This window comes from Neolamprologus brichardi, chromosome 15 (assembly GCF_056152115.1).
Source record: "Neolamprologus brichardi isolate AB-2024 chromosome 15, ASM5615211v1, whole genome shotgun sequence".
Lineage (NCBI taxonomy): Eukaryota > Metazoa > Chordata > Actinopteri > Cichliformes > Cichlidae > Neolamprologus > Neolamprologus brichardi.
The window spans coordinates 14482174-14502659 of NC_142118.1; the positions used below are offsets into that span (position 1 = coordinate 14482174).

Consider the following 20486-nt stretch of genomic DNA (forward strand, 5'->3'; position numbering starts at 1 on the left):
TGAGACTTAGTTTCTCTTTTAATTGAAGTAGTTATTTAATTAATGATTTCACTCTTCTTTTATTTGGTTTTTATTTATACTGTATCTCATGTAATTTTATTTTACAGTTCCAATGTACAGCACTTTGTGTCAGCTGTGGTTGTTTTAAAGTGCTTTATAAATAAAGTTGATGATGATGATGATGATGAAATATATTTATTCCTCCAGATATAAGAATGAATCTTTTCTTATGGACTCAAACACGTTTTGCTGAAAAACTGAATATGGAACAAGCAAAGCTTAATACTAAACAATATATATATTGGCTGTATAATACCAGTAGGCCAGCTCTAATAATAATTTGGTATGGCTTCGCGGGCCAAATGTAATTAGTCTGCGGGCCAAATTTGGCCCGCGGGCCACAGTTTGACACCTATGCTCTAAAGCCTCAGTTAGCATGTTAAATGCTAATGGAGAAAATCTCTACAAAGAACATGCAGCATGGCTTAGATTTGTAAAGTCGCATCTGGACACACCACAAGATTTGAACAAAGTCAAATCTTGTGCACAACTCAAACAATTTCCTTTGGACAGATTAGAAAAAGTAGAAATGTTTGGCACCACATTTGGTAAAATCCAAACACAACATATCAGCACAAACACCACATTCTGTCAATCACGGTGGTTGAGTGGTGATGATTTGGGCTTGTTTTGTAGCTACAGGACTAGGACACCTTGCAGATATTGAGTCGACCACAAAGCATCTTCTAGACCAAATATTCTTGAGTCAAATGTAAGGCCTCAGCTAGAAAGACTATTCTATCATGGGCTGTGCTCATGACTGTACACGCATAGATAAAACAAAAAGGAATTCAAATGATTAGTTGTCAGAAATGAGAGGTGAAAATGTTAAACAGTGTATGGCTACAATAAGAAGGTGTAAATCCATGTTGAAATGATATATAGCTAAATTAATTTGCATCAGCTCTGCGGGTTTTGCTTTCAATAAGAAACTGAAACAAAATTCGTCCACTGGACAAAAATGTCATTGCACTGTGCAGAAATGCCTTTCTCACTATGGTTTGAAACATTGTTACCAACAATATTATTAGCATATATTTTAATGATGAAGTCAGCATGAAATGAAAGAAATAAAATTGTTCACTTTCCAACTGTAGTGTAACTTTTGCTAAGTTATTATTTTATGTAGCACTTAAGTAGCACAGTTTGAGAATACATAACATGTCTCCACACTCCAACACGAAGGGAAATTTGGGGGAAGAGAGCAACAGCAACCTGCAGTTATATGGCAATGATCAGTTTCATATCAATTACAGTTTGATTCTAACATATAAAGCTTCTATTAGACTAGATGTGAGAAGAAAAACACTGTTGCCTAAATTATGATGCCTAAGCAAAATGTTAATACTGCACCCAGAAGGAAGGATAACAAGGTTGTCACAAGAGTCATGAAAGATACCGATTTCCAAGCTTCACGTCAATAACTGCCCGTTTGCTGCTTCCGTTTTTTTATGTCTTGTGATTATTGAAACATAATAAAAAAAAGTGCCACTGGCAAATCACTGGAGTACCCTTTCATGTCATTTTCATATCAAAAGTATTTCTACTTTAGTCAGAATGTATTTATAAAAAGCAGTTACAGAACACAGTCCACAGAAGACTACCAGCTTACTGGCTCTGAGGGTAAAACCATGTTCTCATCACCATTATTTCAAAGTCTCTTTACAGTGGAGACAGAATTAAAGTATCAACAACACATATTAATAATTCACTGTACAAAAAAAAAGAAAGATCTAAAGTATTTAGCTGAAAACGTGATATGTAAATGCTGTAAATGGACATGCTTTGGATTATATCTGCAGTATAAATGAGGCCAAAGAGACTAAATGAGGAGCTAAAAGGTATGCAGCTGACAGTCGGACACAAGGGGCTTCGTCCGGCTGGCTCAGCTGGACATCCCTGTTATCTTTATGACAGGAGATCATTGTAATAAAAGCCCGCAATGGGCTTCCTGTACCAATAAACTTTAACTGAAGGTTGTTGAGGGAGACACTAATATGGCAGCAGATGGGGAGAGGTGGTGTAATTGATTGAAAGAAATACTAAAATCGATCAGGAGACGCGGGCGTGTAACGAGACAGAGATAGATGTGCAGGTGAGCAAGGCGGAGAGGGTGAAGAAGGTCGAGAAGGAGACAGCAGTAGGTGAAAACACATTCATGTACAGTGATGGGAATAACGGCGTTCTAAGTAACGGCGTTACTAACGGCGTTACTTTTTTCAGTAACGAGTAATCTAACTAATTACTATTCCTATCGTTACAACACCGTTACAGTTACTCACAAGAAAATGCGGTCCGTTACTATTTTTCAACAAACAGAAGGTTGAAGCTGTGTTCAGCTTACCGCATCTTATATCAGTTGCACGGAAGTAGCTGTAAGTAATCTGGGCGCTACAGCTTTAAGCCGCTGCGCGCGCTCCCGCGGACAGTAATCACGATCACTGTCTAGCACAACACCTGGAGCTAAGGGGGCAAAACAATCGCATGAGTGCTGCTGTTTGACTGAGGAAGAATGAAGTAGTCGTGGTAAGCTAATCACATGACCACTTAAAGACAAAGCAACAAGGTGATAGATACCAGTTTTTAAATTGTGTTGATAGGCCATGTAAAACCAGAGTCATGATAAACAATATATACGCGGCGTTTTTTCCTCAATAGCTTAGTTGGGTTTACTAAGGACAGCGCTAGCAAATACTCTCTGCTTATGAGAGAAAAAAAAACAAACAAACAGGGGAAGTTTTAGGAGTGACGGCGAGAGAGAGAGAGAGAGAGAGAGACAGCAGAAAAAGAGAGAGAGAGTGAGTTTTGAGATGTGAGAGAATTGTGACGTTTAGCGTGTTTGGAGTGTGTAGTTAATGTGTTGTCTTGTGTAGTTAGTGTGTAGCGTTGTGGATAGTTTTGTGTTGTGTGTCAGAACAATGAGGTGACTGCTGTCTCCAGGTAGAAACAGGAGCAGTGATACACCTGCTGCTGTCAGACCTACAGGTATCAGGCTGTGATGTTCTCCCATAGGGCAGGGATAGCTCAGTAGGTAGAGAAGATGGGGGTTCGATTCTCCTGAACATCTACCCTGAAGTACACCGCTCCCCAGGCGCCCGATGGCTGCCCACTGCTTCACTGAGTGAATGGGTTAAATGCAGAGAGGAATTTCCCCACGGGGATCAATAAAAAAAAGTACACTTTATAGTGGACACAAATTATGTTTTTGTAGTGGCACAAATAATTTGTGTGGCATCTTATTGAATGCAGAACAGCTGATTTTTCTGTAAATAGTTTGAAATGGTTATTTTAAATGGATGCAAATAACTTTGTTTGCAAAACTTGTGCATACGATTTTAAAATTGACAATTTATATTTGTATTTAAGGTTATGAAATATGATTCATTAAACATGTTTGTGATTTTAGATCAGTTGTGTTAATACAGTTTGTCAAAATGAAAACATAACTGTAAATTCAGACACATAAGGTTGTGCCGAAAAGAATGATACCAAACAAGGCAAAGTAAATAGTTTTTAAAGGTGAACTAAAGGGAAAATCAAAAGTAGTTAAAAATGGCCAATTATATCGTACATTTTTGAGGTAAAGAGAGAGGAAACGAGTTGCGCCGTGTCGCCATGGCTTGTTTTTTTTTACTGCTCATACTGTTGTTGTCGTGTTTCCCCTGCTTTTTATCTGTTCACCAAGTCTCCTGCATCCTTTTCCCATCCTTTGTAAGGTCTAAAAATCAGACTTTTCTAGAAATTATTTTCCGTGTGGAGCCATGCTAATGCAACCCGCAGAACTAAAGTTCAGACAGTTCTGGTATACAAAGGACATTTTCATGTTCACGCAAATAGACCTACTAGTAATCACAGGTGTATTTGATTATCTTTCAGTGATCACAGGTTTTCTGACTTTTGTATCAGTGATTGCAGTTGTATTTACTACTGGTTTAATGAGTTTCTGAGTTCTAATGAGTTTGGAGCCTGTCGTTGCTTAGAAGCTCTTTGTAAAGATTCTGCTTATCAACTTAGAAGTAATGCAATCAGTGTAATGGCTCATTTACACTAAGTTAAAAGTAGAACAGTAACATCCTTGTGACATCCAGGAGATGAGTATGCAATATCCTCAAGCTCTGGGTGACCACTTCAATCACAAGGCACTTGCACAGGTTGCCTAGTCGGAGTGTCTGATCACAGTCATTAAGTGAATTTGATCACAAAGAGGTATCTAATGCTGGACCAAAAGCCTTCTAGTGATTGATTTGTTCGGTAGCAGACTGCTGCGGTTACCAGTAGTTTGCACAGACGATGCCAGCTATACATGAAGTCTCACCCACTACTCACAGAGATAAAATTTATAGAGTCCCCAATTTGCAATTTTCACTCATTTGACATTTAAGTAAGGTTGTCCAGAGATGTGCTAACCTTTATATTAAAGCAAATCAAAACATAGAAACATTAAAACATCAATGTGGGCTTACCATGACAACACAAACACCAAAGTCCACCTGCAGATCAGTCTGCACAGAAGTAATTAATCATTCAAACCGAGCAGACAGAGGCACACAACTACACCATGCAACAACAAATCCATATACAAATGGTGCACCTGGTGTTTACACGCACAGGGGTAATGAGTAAACGCAACAGTGTGCAGAATCCAACATAAGATGAGCTTTAGGTGTTACAACATTAAGCTAATGCTGTTCAGGCAAACAGGTCATAGCAAACTAGCTACAACAGTAAATAACCAGAAGCACTACCATGAACTCTGCTCGTTTCAAAAGAGGTATTTTGCACAGAAAGGTCAGCCTAAAATTTGAAACAAACACAGTTGGATACAGTAACTGTTCAAGAATAATTCACTAAGCTCCAAATTTCTAACTCTACATGGACTAACTAAAATATTTTACAATATGTTTTCTTGGTTGGCAGTAAGCAAACATGTCATATGCAAATAGGTCTAATGATCTGGAGCAACTAGGTTTTACAGGTCAGATAAAAAATTTTTTAATTAAATATTAGCCTACAAATGTTGCTACATTTGTAGGCTAATATGCTACAGTTCCAACAGTGTGGAAAAAAAGACTTAGCAGGGCATTAGGATCACGCATAAAAACATATTCACGCATTTTCAGCATCACAAAAAGAATGCATGCAAATTCCAGTGACAGTGATGTATTACAGTTTGTGCTGCGGCGACTTTGCAGGAGTGCTTCATTCTGCGGTGTCTGTATAATAAGACTTAAAAGTTTGGATGTATGAAAGACGTGTTCAGCAGAGAATCTGTATAGCACAGAAGCATAGCGTAAATGAAAGCTTGCAGCCCATTGTTAAGTAAAAATGAACACAACCTGCTCCAAACCAGGGTGTATGTATATATATATATATATATAAATACGTGAAAAAGTGAAAAAGCCTCCTTCCTGTTTTTATTTCCTGATTTGCCAAAAATCATTTTGATGAAACCCAAGACTTTTGGGAAAATATTGTTGTTGAACTTTGTGGAAGGTTTGAGTCCCATTACATCTGGAGTAAAACTAACACAGCATTTGATAGAAAGAACATCATACCAGCAATCAAACATGGTGGTGGAAGTGGGGCTACTTTGCTGCTGGAGAACCTGGACGATTTTCCATATTTAATGCAATCGTAAATTCTGCTCTCTACTAGAAAAGGAGAATGTCTGGCAAGCTCAAGAGCACTTGGGCAGTAGGACAACAGTCCAAAAAATACCAGCATAGGGCTTCAAAAGGCTAAAAAAACAATACAAAACAAAACAAAAAAATCCCTAGTTAAAATTTCGGACTTTCGGACTCTGATTGAGTTCCTTTGGCATGACCTTAAACAGGCCATTCATACTGGCCTGACAGAACGACAGACAGAGAGACAGGTGCGCGCGCGCGCACACACACACACACACACACACACACACACACACACACACACACACACACACACACCGAAATCAGCTCTCACATATAATAATTCAATTGTCAAGTATCAACTGTGGGCTCTTCTATTGTTTCCTAGTCCTTATTGTGATTTTTACTTTTGTAATTCAGCTCTCTTTGTCTGCTAGACGATATGTGTGCCAGCAAACTGTCAGCTTCCCTGCCCGCCTGTGATTCTCCTCTCAAGTTTGCATACCCTGCTTGGTTGCCTTCAATAGCTAGAGACCACCGACTACTTGGACCCCTCAACTCGGCATCCCCTTTTGTGTCTAAACCTTTTAAATGTGTTTCTGCGTCTGCCAGCACTGGCTTTAAAAACTGTAACGGTCTCACTCTAGGAAGCTTTCACACAGATTGCGATGTACAGTATATATTTGAACCAAATAAATATGAATGTTCCTCTCTTACTTCAGGTGAGTCTGTTTTGTTTTTTTTTTGTTTTTTACATCCATGTAATGGATGCTTGCGGTGTCTCCTACCTGGGAACCTTTCTTGCTTCCTGGTAAGTTAATAATAAGTGTCTTCCCTCGGATACCACACACAGGTCTGTAAACAGACAGAGAAAGTTTTAATGAATACAGCGGAACAAAGTGCTGTGAGAAATACGCTCAATTATAGTGACAAATGTGGGTGCTGCTCTTCTTAACTGTAAAACCCAAATCTCCTTAAATCAAGTGATAAAAATAAAAAAGTGTTATGGTCTTCTTAACCATGAGGAAAGAGGGTCTACTAAAAAAAACCTGCCTAATTACCTGCCTTGAACACTTCTAAATACAGTAATTTTATTGTCAGATTCACAGGACATTTTAACATTAGCTGAGCTGCAGTTTAACCTGAGCCTGGAATCACTTTGAAGGGAAAACTTTCCCCATGTTAGGGTGATAAAAGAATTAAATAATAAAATGAAAATAAAAAGTGTTTTGTCGTAACATATTCACTGACATTCCTAAATGTTTCCTCTGACATAAGTCCTAGAACATAGACACTAATAATGAAAAAGACTAAAACTAACACTGAAACTAAAGATTTTCAAACAATAAAACCGAAACAAAAAATAGAAATCCACTCGTAATCGAACTTCACTGGAAACTTAACTAAACTTAATTGAAAACAAAAATCAAAATGAAATAAAAATTACTTGCAGTGTTATAAAAACTCTGGTGTGTGTGATTCTGCTGTGCTGTCTGCACTAAAATGCGTCTGACCTGGAAAGCATGCCTAGTGGTGTGACGTTGAGAGATCCCATCAGCATTGCCAGAGACATCCCTGGAGCCTCGCGCTCTATCACCTCCTTAGTGGCCTGGAGAGACAGGAGGAGAGTTGTTAGTGTGATCATTGTCCAGCCAACCATGCGAGCCATGCCATGTCAACTAAAAACATTGCTGCTGTTCCTTCTCTGAGCAAACTGGAGCAATATTCATTAGGGGAAACACTGAAATTATATTATACGCTGTAAAGATCTGATTGCGGTAAACACCTGCATGCTTGAAAGTGTTTAGCTGCTACTGACTCTAATCAGTGGCATAGCATAGCATGACAGAGCTGCACACGAAAAGGCAAACATCCAATCCAGTCTTATCAGACTTAAATAGCCTTTCACCTCCTAACCAATATAAGAGCACAGCGGACAATTGCCAAATGAATTCACAGTGTGCATACTCTAATCTGGCAGCACCTTTGTCTAAACCCAGCTCTTAGCAGAAGCCTCTGAAGTGGATCTCTTGTTGTGTGTTGATGCGAGAAATTGCAAATATAACTAAACAAATCAATAACAACAGAAATCAACTGTATTCCCATGATGTCAGCCAAAGGGCCAGATGCATCTCTCATGTCCTGCGTCAGGTCTTTGCTGGATTTCTTCCCATTTCTTAAGATCATTACTTTCAGATACTGTTCATCTGTTGTAGTTGTTTATTAGGCCTGCCATCCTTTCTTTGTTTCTGAACTCATCCAGTTTCCTCAAAAACTTTAACAGCTGCTTGGGAATCAACTTGTTGGTGTGAAAATACTATTTTATGCTTATCAAACTGTGTAAAGTTTTTTTTGTTTTTGCAGATTTAATCAAACAAACGGAACAAATGATGTTTTGACAGGCTGCAAGTAACAGGGTGCCTAAAGACACATTATCTGGTATGTGTGGGCACAACATGGCTTCATCTCTTGAGTTATGTGCTTTTTTTTACACTTAACTGATTGATAGGTGAGTGTTAAGTGGCATAAAACAATTGGACAGTGGTACCTGAAAGTGGTCAGGTACCAATGTTCAAAAAAAGCCCAGAGAACTATTACTCAAGACCACTTAAAAAGTCTGCAAAATATCAAGAAATGATTGATGGTTCAATACTTTTGTACAGACTTTTGCTGCCTAAGCAAAAACTACTATAGGAAAAAAATAATATATAAAAAAAAATGAATAGTATCTCGTTGTTGCCCATAATATGCAAGTTAGACAGATTAAAGGCTATATGGTGGAAACAGCTCTTTATTAAAATATTTGATTTTAATTTTTTAGTACACAGATATGTTTATGGGACCAAAGTTGATGCAGCACATTCCTGACAGATAGATGGCAAAAAAATGCCTGGTCCTCCAGCTGTGTGTGTTGGGTGCCCTTGAGTTGAGTGACACTTCAAACGCACCATTAGCGAGGGAGAGGGGAGAGGAAGAACTTCAAAGGAGAGGAGCCACTGATGAGCATCTCAGGCTTGGACTCAGGAGAGGAGAGGGAAGGGAGGGAGGGAAGGGAGAGAGATGAGGAGAAGGGAAAGAGTGTGGGAGGGAACTGAGGAAGAGTGAATGAGAAACAAGAGGGAAGGATGGAGACAGTGAGGGGTTAAGCTCGACTCATACTTCATCGAATACATAACGCAGAATCAAGAAGGCGGAGATGTATGCCTGATGTTCCACTCCACAAATATTTTTGTGGCATGCTTTTGATGAACTCTGCCAGATTTTACACGTTTTTCTTCACTTATAGACAAAATAATATGTGATTTTGTTGTTTTTTAATGGATATGTATTTGACAGTATTTTGACTGTCAAATACATGAGATGAGATACAGTATGAGATGACAGTATATGATGGCAAGTGCAGGTTGAAGTAATGTTATGTAATGGAATCTTACTCAATAGGACCCCGAAAAAGATTTCAAATGTATCAAATATTTAAATGCCGAGTGATGATGGTTTGCACGTATTCATGTAAAAGTAAGAAGTCATTTAGTTTTAAATCTTGTAAGAATGGTATTTTTACATTGATAGCTTCGGAAAGAATACGTGCCCTTGTTAAAGTTATACACTGAACAAAAGAAAGCTATAAATCCGGATAAATACCGACCCGTACGTAAGGTTTTTTTATTCCATGGACAATGCGTAATTGGTCCTCAAATCCGAGTACTGGGGTAGCCTTTGACAAGATACTAAACGCTAGACTAAAAGTTGTCCTTGATGCATCCATCAATGTGCATGTATGTATACAAAGAATAAATGGCTGTATGAGTGAATGGGTGAATCTTACTCCTAGTAACACAGGTGGTCAATAAGACTAGAGAAATGCAAACTAATAGGAAGCCTGTTTGTCTTTGGTGATCATATAAAATGAAGGGGAATGAAGCTACAGAAGGCAGTTTTAAGCTTTTTGAGCTGCGAGTACATAAAAATCCAAGAAGCACTCCGAGAGTATAAACCTCCACCCAGGCAGCTCACTCTCCAGGCAGTATTTACTTTTACGGGAACAGCATTGTATTTTGTATGCATTTGTTTTCTTCTTCTTTTTAACTGTACTTTAAGATGTTTGTAGTGAAGTAAAAACAAGTGCAAAGTGCAGGTTTTTATTATTTGCGCTGTTGAAACCCATTTTTAATATACCTGACAGAAGTTGTGCATTTATGTGGAAGCAGTAAATCTGTAGCATTCATTTCATTGTTTAGTAGCAGATTTTTTAAAAATGTTTAAAAGTTTTGATCACAAGTTTTTGTTTAAAAAAAAAAAAGCATATTAAGGAACATTGATCATGTTTTTAAACTGTTATGTATTTAAACAGTTGTAAATTTTTACTGTAGTGCACATAACATATATAACATATCACATAATGGGATATTTTATAATCCCTATATATTACTACCTTTACACCTATATGTTGTCAACACAAAGTATTGCAGTAAGATAGTTTAAAATTGGTCTATATAGCATTATTATTGCTTAAGATATTCAGATCAACAATATTAATCTTGTAGGAGGGGTTAAAGGTCAAATGTGACATGACATTTTAAATCCTCATGCAGTACTTTCTATATATTGACAATACACACCACATTTTTAAGAACAATAGTTTAAAGTTTTCAATAAATCATTAAATTGACCCTGAACATCCTGATGGGTTAGGGTTAGGCAAATTTGAATAGATTGTGTCATGTGGGGTCATGTCAACAAAGTTTTATTAGAATTTGTTCTAAACTTTTCGGGCTATCACGTTTTCAGAAAGAATGACACATGAAAACTCTACCAAAAACATATCCTGCTTGGCAGAGGTAACAAAGCCAGTAAAAAGACATAAAAACACCATAAAAGGTAGAAAAAAGCAGAGTGAAGCAGAGAAAAGCAGATGCTTGGTAATGTATGGTTTTCATAAAGAAAAAGGACTTGTCGGATAGCAGCACATCTACAAGACAGAGTACTAGCAATGAAATATACAGTAACTCAGTTACACTTCTGCTGTTCACGTCCTTAAAAAGTAAGTAAGACTCACACACCATCTTCTCCATAATGCAAACAAACATTGTCAATAAAACAATTAATGCCTAGTCAGTTCAGGTTTGACTTTACAGTCATTCAGCATTAACTGTCTTGATGGATAGATGCATGGATTGACCAAGAATATATTATATATATTACTCTAGTGATTTGGCAGCTAATGCTGATAAATGTAGATGAAGAACAAGCTGATCAGATGAGGATTTATTAGCATTCAGAGAGCTGAGACAGGGATTATTATAGTCAGTAATGGATGCGATGTAAAATTCAGTAACATGTAGTGTTTAAGAATAAATTAACACTTACAGCTAAGATGAGATTCACACTTACACATCTTTTTAAGCATTTGAAAGCAGGTACAGGGTAATGAAATTACTGGTAATTTGTTAATAAAGTGTCCTTGTTACTTCTGTTATAACTAAAAGCAAGTCAGAGCAGTTACATGTGTCATGTACAGCCTTCAAACATAGAGACAGACAGAAAGATATGACTGTTTCCAGCATGCAGGGTTGAATCAGATAGCGAGTATTATCAGTGACTACAGCGTGTATGCGTATTTCCTTTTCCAGGAAGGTTGCTGCTGTCTCCCGTGATTGATGAGGACCAATGATACTGCTGAGAACCACAGATTGCTTGTCTGCGTTTGTGTTGGTGAGTGTGATACTGAGAGGTTTGCTGACTGCATGCAAAGACAAAAGACTTTGTGCACAGCCTTCACACTAGGCTCTATTTACACGTGCATGAATATGGATTCCAATAAAATATAACACTAAAAACTTACTTCATGTTGGCTGAAATCAAGCTAGATGTTTTTGATACAGTAACGACAACTACTTATAAATAATTAAAAAAATATATATATAGCTGTAGCAAAAACTACAACAAACCCTTTTCTGACTGTGCACTGACAACATACACTCAATCACAACTTTGTACACTTGTTCTCCAAGCTTGTTAACGCTAGAGCAATCAGCCAATCACAGGGCAGCAACTCATTTGAGAATGTAGACATGGTCAAACTGAGCATGAGAATGGGGAAGAAGGGTGATTTAAGTGACTTGTCACATGGTTGTTGGTGCCAGATGGGCTGGTCTAAGTATTTACAAAACTGCTGATCTAACTGGGAGTTTCTCACACAACCATTTCTAGGGGTTACAGAGAATCGTCTGAAAAAGAGAAAATGTCCAGTGAGCAACAGTTCTCTGGGAGAAAAATCACTTGTTGATGGCAAAAGTCAGAGGACAACAGCTAGACTCAGGTGGCAGCTGAACGGTCACCCAAGAGGGTCATTTCCTGTTTGTTGTTCCCTCTGCTCTTTCTCTTTCCTGTGTGCTCCACTGTCTAGGCTACAATATTCAAAAATAAACCTCAAGAAAAAGACAAAGAGAATGGCTTGACTTTTTAAAGTTCAAAGAAAGGCAACAGTAACTCAAATAAACACTCGTTATGAAGAAGAGCATCTGTGAAAGCACGACGTGTACTGCAGAAGACCACACAGCCAAGAACGGGAAACTGAGGCTACAATTAAAACACAGGCTCACCAAAATTGGACAACAGAAGACTGTAAAAACATTGTCTGGTCTGATGAGTCTTAATATCTGCTGTGACATTTGAATGGTAGGCTCAGAACTTGACGTAAACAACATGAAAGCATGGCGCCATCCTGCCTTGTATCAACAGTTCACGCTGTTAGTCGTAGGGGACATTATTTTGTCATACTTTGGGATTCCTACTACACACTAAGCATTGTTTAACCATCACAATATACTCAAGTATTACTGTTGACCATGACCTTTCCTTTATAATCATAGTGTACCCATCTCCTATGTTGGAACGGGATGTGCAACCAACAAATGTGCAGAAACTGTGTGATGCCGTCATGTCAACAAGGACCAAAATCTGTGAGGAATGTTTCCATCAACATGTTGAATCTGTGCCATAAAAAATTTTGGAGATTATGTATCAGAATTTAAGGAGCGGGACCACGCCTCCAAACACGCTCCCTCTGGTTCTCATCTATATCGGTTCCCCCAGTTCTGTTCACTCTCGTTTATATGCCCCACCTTCCCCCCCTCTTTTCAATTCGTTAAGTTCTTCACTTCTATTTAGTACATGGGGATCTGCCAGGCCCGGGAGCCGCCGCCAGTCCCCTTCGAGGCCTTCCCCAAACCGCAGCTCAAGTCATGTCCAAGCCATTCACCTTTACCACTAAAACGCTGTCAAACCTAAAATGAGGACGTGGGCCCAGCTAATGAAAAAGCAGTTATGGAGACAATCAGGGGTCCAACCAGCTATAAGCAACCTGTATCTAATGAAGTGTCTAGTGAGCGCAGTTGCTTCTGTAACTGCTAAATAAAGTTGTTCAGGCTAATTTCAACCAGAGAATTTCCCCCATTACTGATTTCGTGGATTTAAAAGAAGTAAACAAAAACTGTGTATTTTGCATTTTGATGGAGGCAAGTATCATGGTGTAAAGTTATGAGCTAAAATCCAAGTTTTACTGTTGATTTGTGTAATAATACTCTTCAAATACAAGAACTGTGAACACAATGTCATACTTCGTGAATAATCTGATCTAAATTAACTAAATTAACTGTTTCTGGACACAAAAATGAAATCTTAATTGTGTTTACATTTGGGAACTGCTATGGCCTCATGTTGTCACATAAGCAGAAAAAAAACCTCCCCGTGCAGCCATAATGCCACATGCCACCCATTATCTCTGAGTTATCAACAGCACAGCACATTTATTTATTTAGTTTTTCAAAGGGAGTCAAGAAGAATCTTACCTCTTATTTCCCATTTGACTCTGGGGCTAATTACACTGTGTGTTTATCATTGCTGCAACATGCGTATGTGATCTGTATAAAAATGCTGCAGTTCTCTGAATATAGCACGTGCAGCAAAAAGAAACACCTGCCTTTTAAATCCGCTACCCTCTAAAGCTCCGTTACGTGTCAATATACTGCAATCCTTCTTGTGTTTTAGTAGTATGACCTTATTTGCCTTATACGACCTCTTAGAGAAAACAGTGCCCATATTTCAACTCGAGCTGTCCCCGCTCATTCTTATGTAACATGTTTCTAGCTGTATTTCAGCTCAACCCTAAACCTAATTTTACAGTTATGAAATACTGCAAGCAATAAAATGTGATTTGTGAAGCATTTTCTTGAGTTAGCACACGTGTCATTGCTCTAAAACCAAGACCAAATTCCCAATGCAAAAAACATTCTGGTGTGCCTTTGCCCTCTTCTGCACCTGCACCACTGACCCCCTCATTGCATTACTGAGAGAAGCGATACAAAAACAAAGGGCAGCAACTCAGTTCCTGAATGTAAACACAGACAAGCATGGATTATTAAATCAAGAGGATAACCATTCATCTTCTTCCGCTTTCTATCCAATTCAGGGCTGCCGAGGGACTAAAGCTTATCCCAGCTGCCTGCCATAAAGCGAAAGGCAGGGTACACCCTGGACAGGTCGCCAATCTATTGCAGGACTAACACAAAGAGACAGACAATCATTCGTGCTCACATTCACCCGTAAGCACAATTTAGAATTACAGGTTAATCTAACTTCATGCGCGTGTTTGGACTACAAGAAGAAGCCACAGTACCCAGAGAGAACCGACATAAACATGGGGAGAACTTCTTATTCATTCAGCGTGTGAACGCAGTAAATAATAACACTGAGAAACAGCTTCAGTAAGATGCATGCATAGTGAAGTGCTTAGCCACGATCTTGTGCCATGACACCCATGCTAGCTACTCCAAAGTCAGCATTAAGAGTTTAAAGCACCTGAATACTATAGTGCAGTACGTCATTATGTATTACGCGTAAATTAATTGCATGACTCGAATGACACGTGTTCATAAAAAATGTGTAAATTAACCTCTGGTGTGACGTCTCTGGGGGCGAAGCCGGTGCCTCCGGTGGTGAGAATGAGGTTGAGTTCCTTTTCGTCGCACCAGTCCACCAGTGTCTCCTGATAGAAAGAACACACATGCGAGTACAAATTACTGCTCACCGTGGGATCGACCTATCCAGATAAACAGCAAAGCAAAACAAACAAACAAACAAAAACACATATCCTGTAATAAAGGAATACATTAAATAGATGGCAGTTACCTTAATTTCATCAATTTCATCAGGTACTATCTTGTAGGCCGCGATCATACCACCCAACCTGTAAAAGGTAGAAATAATGATTTGATCACAAAGCAGTAATCCATGTTCACCTCTCACCAGAGTGAGGTAAAAAAAAAATCTATGCACTCAGTATATACCATAAGTCTGTATTACAATATTCTTGGCTTCAAGGTCCAAAAAGGGAAGCCATTGGGAAACTGCCTGGCCAGCAGGAAGCAAATTCAATGTTCACTGAAAAAAGTCCAGTGGTATAGGAGTCCATGTGGAAATCACCCTACTTCTCATTTGATTTATTGACACAGAAAAACATTTTCGTAATGAGTTTCTGGTCTTAATCACTAATTCAGTTTTTTTTAATACTTCCTGATGTTCACTTTGTAAATTTCAGTCCCATTTAGATTAAAATACTGAAGAAAATTTCTACCTTGCGATCAAAGAAAGTGAAAAAAGTAAGTGTGCAGCATATCCACTGCATTCTTTGTGACGCCTGGTTTATAATCAACAAGAAACTTCACAAATCTGCAAACTCGCGGATGTTGTCCATCATTTACATACACAAGTGAAAAGCCTTTGCAAAACAGCAGGCTAAAGCTATTATACAATATTACGTTAATATTATACAATCTCCTATATATTTCCCAAAGCAGTAAAGCAATGAAAATGTGGCATATTTTTAGATAGGTTCATCCTCTGTCCTTCAGCTACCACTGGCCTTTAGAATAAGGCCTACACCTTTATTACACATTCAAAAAAAACCACACAGCTGTGGACACACTGATGGAGAAAATACAGAAGAGAAGACAGAGACTCTCAGGATGTATTTTAAATGTGGGCAAAGTGAAGGAGATGAAAACAGTCTATGAGACTGAAAACAGAGGCAGGAAGGAGCGAGAGACACAGCTTTACAGCACCAAAAATGTCCAGAGAGAAAATGCCCTTGAACATCCCTTCCTGAAAGGATTTTCCACAGGATGGCCCAGTGAGGAAGGAGCTCTGTCAAGGACAGGGCTGTGCTTCAGTTTAAGAGCGAGCCACAGTGACCTCCTGTGGTTAGTTTCAGTACCGCACTAGGAAAAACCCCCAAAACAAGGCAAGAAAAAAACAACCCCAGGCTCAAGGTGAAGGCTCTACACAGACACCCCCTTATGTAATACTTTTTCTTTTTTTTCTCTAACCAGCACTATTTTGGGAGACTTCTGCATGATGTCTCCCCTCCGCATCAGACACTTAAATGCTATGATACCCTCCCTTAGACAAACACCCATTAACTCTGAACATTAAAACTCTTTTTCTGCCTTTCAGATACTTTTATCCACATGGGAACCCTAACTCTTCGCACACGGAGTTACAAATTGTGTGCCCTGGAAATATAATTCGCTGAATCCATTGGCTCTGCTTCGTTTTCAAGCTGTGCGATGGAGCAGCAGTGAGACGAGCCACCGCTAGACAACACCGAAATACTGCAGCAAGCATGCATGAAGATGAAGCACGAGGTTCAGAGGGAAGCTGCTTCTGACAAAAGATGCAGAGAAGTCGGGAAGAATCGTTTAAGAATGACTTTTGCATGTAACACTGCACATGTAGGGCCACTTAGCATCCACTAACTTGTGCATTCATGCACAGACACACAACCGCACAACTTCCCTGCTGACATTCCTGTGATGGCACGACTGATTTACTTCTCTTGATGTGTTCGGAAGGGGTGGGGGTTTTGGCATCTCTGTATGTATCTGCGCGTGCATGTGAGCGCGCGTGTGTGTATACATGTTCATGCGCGCGCACTTGCCTGTTGATGTGTCTGTGCGTGCGTGTGCGTGCGTCTGTGTTACACCTCGGGAGAGTAAAGGAGCTGTCAGGACAAATCACCTCTCTCGCTCTCCTGGGGTTTTTATGCCTCTCTGTTTCAGCCCAAATGAAAATATGCTCAACACAAATAGCTAGGGTTCCTTCCCACCGTTTCCTAGGCAACCCCTCCTGTCTGAAGCCTCCAGTTGCTGTGTTGTTCAATGTGAGAGAGTGCGTGAGAGTTTGTGTGTGCGCCGGTGCATGCATGCGTGCGTGTATGTTTTGTTTTTTGTAACTATCGGGGACACCAGTTGTCTGCAAAAGCAACAATATGTTGTGTTGACTAGATGTTTTTTTTGAGCATTTGTCTGTAGGTGCATGTTCATGAAAAACAGACAAATTAAAGGAAATACCTCAACTTTATCAATTCGGTGCTTCTGTTATGCTGTGAGGGGGATTTTTGTGACGACTCGCCCCCTTCAAAGGAAAGGTCACTGCAAATCTGTCCTTCTGAGTAAAGACTTTTACTTTATTTTATTATCAGAGCCTTTATTTATTCAGGTAAAAGTCCAACTGAGGTTAAATGTTTCTTTTTCAAGAATGACCCGGTCAAGGGGGCAGCAGGCAGTCATATAATGGATGAGGTCTCTTTAATGCCCCTGATTAATAGAACAAGAGGTGTCACTGAATGGTTTAATGAGGGGGATAGTAATGTGACTCACATGCTATAAGGCCAGATCTCAACCCCACTGAAAACACCAAATGAGGGACAAATGATGTTCACGCCTCCACTAGAATTGCAGAGATGCACTCTATTGTGTGCGCTGAAACTGTTCATCAACATGGATGTGTGTAGATGCCTTGTATTTTTAATAGGAAGAATGGATAGCTGGATATTGCTTACATTATAATAATATGTACTAACTGTATGCTATTAGTATACAGTATACCTATCAGAGAGAAAGCAAAAACCTTAAGAGAGACCAAATGAACCACAACCTGGTTCTTTAAAAATACTGCAGCTGCCTCCTATTAGATACACTCACGAGTATCAATTTCATAATCCTACGTCGCCTTGTTCTCGAGTTATTACATTCATAAGATTATCCAAAACACTTGACATCTGACCTTGACCTTGTGGTTGATATCACTGAAATTCCAACTTGTCCGAAACTTTTTGCAGATGCACCTGTGGTATCAATTTCACAATCCCAGGCGACTTCTTCCTCGAGTTATCGTATTCACAAGATTTTCAGAAAAACTTGAACTCTGACTTTGATCAAGGTGACTGAGATTTTTTAGCAGATGCACCTGTGGCATCAATTTGAAATTCCTACGTTGCTTCGTTCTCCAGTTTTTGCATTCAGAAGCTTGGATGTCCACACAGAGTGCATGACCACCCTGGTGGGGTGACGACAATACTTCATTGGCCTTTTACGGGATACAGAAAGAACACACTGGCCAGCTTAACAATACCAAAAGATCTGAAAGAACATGGATGAGTAAAGTGGATGATTGGCATTTCTCTCCTGACTTTCTAAAACCCCCATCACAACATCCGACCAAGTTAATAACTGTCTTGAGGAGGAAGGTGTATCATAATGTGATAAGAAAAAGCAAAAAGTTCACAAAAATCTTTGCTAATGGAAATACAGCATTTACAACAATGTGCAAACCACTGATTGCACTTAACAAAACGAGATTAGACTGTGCAGGGAAACATCAAAAAGAGCTCGCACTGTTCTGGAAAACTTTCTTTTGCCAGATGAAACCAAGATGAACTTATAACTTTAGAATTACAGAGAAGAAGAGAAACTGCTCATGAGCTGAAGCATACCACATTATCTGTCATACAAGGTGGAAGCAATGTTATAGAATGAGTATGTGTAGCTGCCAGTGGACCCGGCCCACTAGTCTTTATTGATGATGTGACTGCTGATAGGAGCAGCAGGACAAATTCTTGCACAGAGCTTTACCTTCTGCTCAGATTCAGGCTAATGCTGCAACACTTATCAAAAAGCGCTTTACACTGCAAATGGATAATGACCCAAAACAAACTGCAACCCAAGGGTTTTTAAGTGGGGATATTCTTCAGTGTCCAAGTCAGTCATCTGATGTCAACCCAATAATAGCTTTTCGGTTATTAAATACAAAACTGAACACAGAAGGGCCCACAAATAAGAAACAACTGAAGGTGTCTGCAGAGGCAGAGCATCTAATAAGAGGAACCTCAGCATTTGGCGATGTTTGTGGGGTCTATACTTCATCCAGTCAAAAACTGGAAAGGATTTTCCTCCAAGTATTAAAAAACATTTTTATATTTAAAATTATGTTCGTTTTTCCGATGCAATTTGAGCCACAGGAAATGTGGTTCCAGGTATAAACTATACAACAGTTAATGCAAGACTTCAGTTAAATGCCTTGAATTAAAGCTGAAAGTCTCCACTTCAATCACATCTTGACTGTTTGATTTAAAATCTCCTGTGGTGGTGCGCAGAAGCAAAATCACAAAAAACTGCAATTGTCTAAATATTTATGGATCTAACTAAATGTTTAAATGAAAAAGAGATCTGCAGTAAAGGCCTGGCGAAGCATTACGTGATGCCTGAGTTGAAGCTGCAAGTGCATGTTTTCAAATCTATTGCAGTGGCATATAGAGACAAAATTTCCAGACCTACCTGTGTATATTTTTGTGCATGTTTGCACACAAATATGTGTATACTATTTAAACATAGACATAGAACACAGATGTGCACCACTAACTTGAATAATACTTTGTGGGTGGGATTAAGAAAACGGGGCATCATCTTCTTAGTTAGCCACCTACCACCTACCTGTGAGAAAAAAAAGTAAGAAATATGGCCGCACACATGCCTAGGGGCAACCAAAGTTTAAATTAACCAAAATATTTCAAAAGGATGAAATTGAGGAGGTGCTCCTTATCTCTGATGACTACTGATGTTTTTCTTCTTTTTCTTGTTAAATGAAAATGGAAACACCAGGAGTGTACACAAGTTTTTACTGATGGCTGGTACAAAACAAAACAAAGAAACTCTGCAACTCAGCAAGATCCGATGATATGAACACCGTGTAAACCTAGGTAGTTGAATTTACTTTGATTGCTATCATCACCCTACCACTGCCCACCTATTTCCACAAATGCAAAACAGTGGTTTGTTCATGCACATAACGCTGCTTACAGTATGTGAACATGCAAAATACACATACATATTTGTGCACATGGAAGTATCATGCATCTAGGATGTAAAATGGTTATTTATACATATGAGAGTATATGAATAAATTGTTAGTTTCAGCATGACTGGCTTCTTCTTTGCAGATAGAGTGCTTGGCTGTATTTTAGGTGGGTGTGCTCTGAATTGAGAGAAGCCTATTAGAGGGGAAAGGGCTTGCAACATTTTAATCTCCAAAACCCATCTATGTCTCTTTCTACTGCAGGGGGTTATGGCATATAAAGCTCTTCCTCAAACTGCAGGATGGAGGTAGTCAGCCTGGTAAAAAAACAAAAAAAAAAGCTTTTTGTTTGAGGTGTGGACAAATCCTGATGCGGGTGGAGGAAGGAGCAGGAGGAAGAGTGGGGTAAGCAGAGAGAGACCGGGGGGTGTGAGGGGAGAGCATGGCAGTAGTTTTGGCCTGAAAGCCTGGACGCATCGGCCAAATCTGTCTATGAATAAAAGACGAGCACAGAGAAGAGGATAAAGAGAGGAAGACAGAATAAGCAAGAGTGAAAAGAGCAAGAAAAAAAAAGAGGAAAGAAGAGGGCTAGACCGTCAGGGGCACACT

General features: G+C 39.2%; 1 protein-coding gene across 5 annotated transcripts in view; it reads right to left on the bottom strand.

Annotated features, from left to right (window-relative positions):
* The window catches only part of gphnb (gephyrin b), a 108845-nt gene that overhangs the window by 48980 nt on the left and 39379 nt on the right, over nucleotides 1-20486 (bottom strand). For all 5 annotated transcript variants that reach the window (XM_087851896.1, XM_087851894.1, XM_087851895.1 and 2 more), the window contains exons 3-6: nucleotides 14877-14934; nucleotides 14641-14733; nucleotides 7202-7296; nucleotides 6476-6542 (exon numbers count right to left, since the gene is read on the bottom strand). In XM_087851896.1, coding sequence (XP_087708022.1) covers nucleotides 6476-6542; nucleotides 7202-7296; nucleotides 14641-14733; nucleotides 14877-14934 — 313 coding nt within the window. The remainder of the gene's footprint in view (nucleotides 1-6475; nucleotides 6543-7201; nucleotides 7297-14640; nucleotides 14734-14876; nucleotides 14935-20486) is intronic.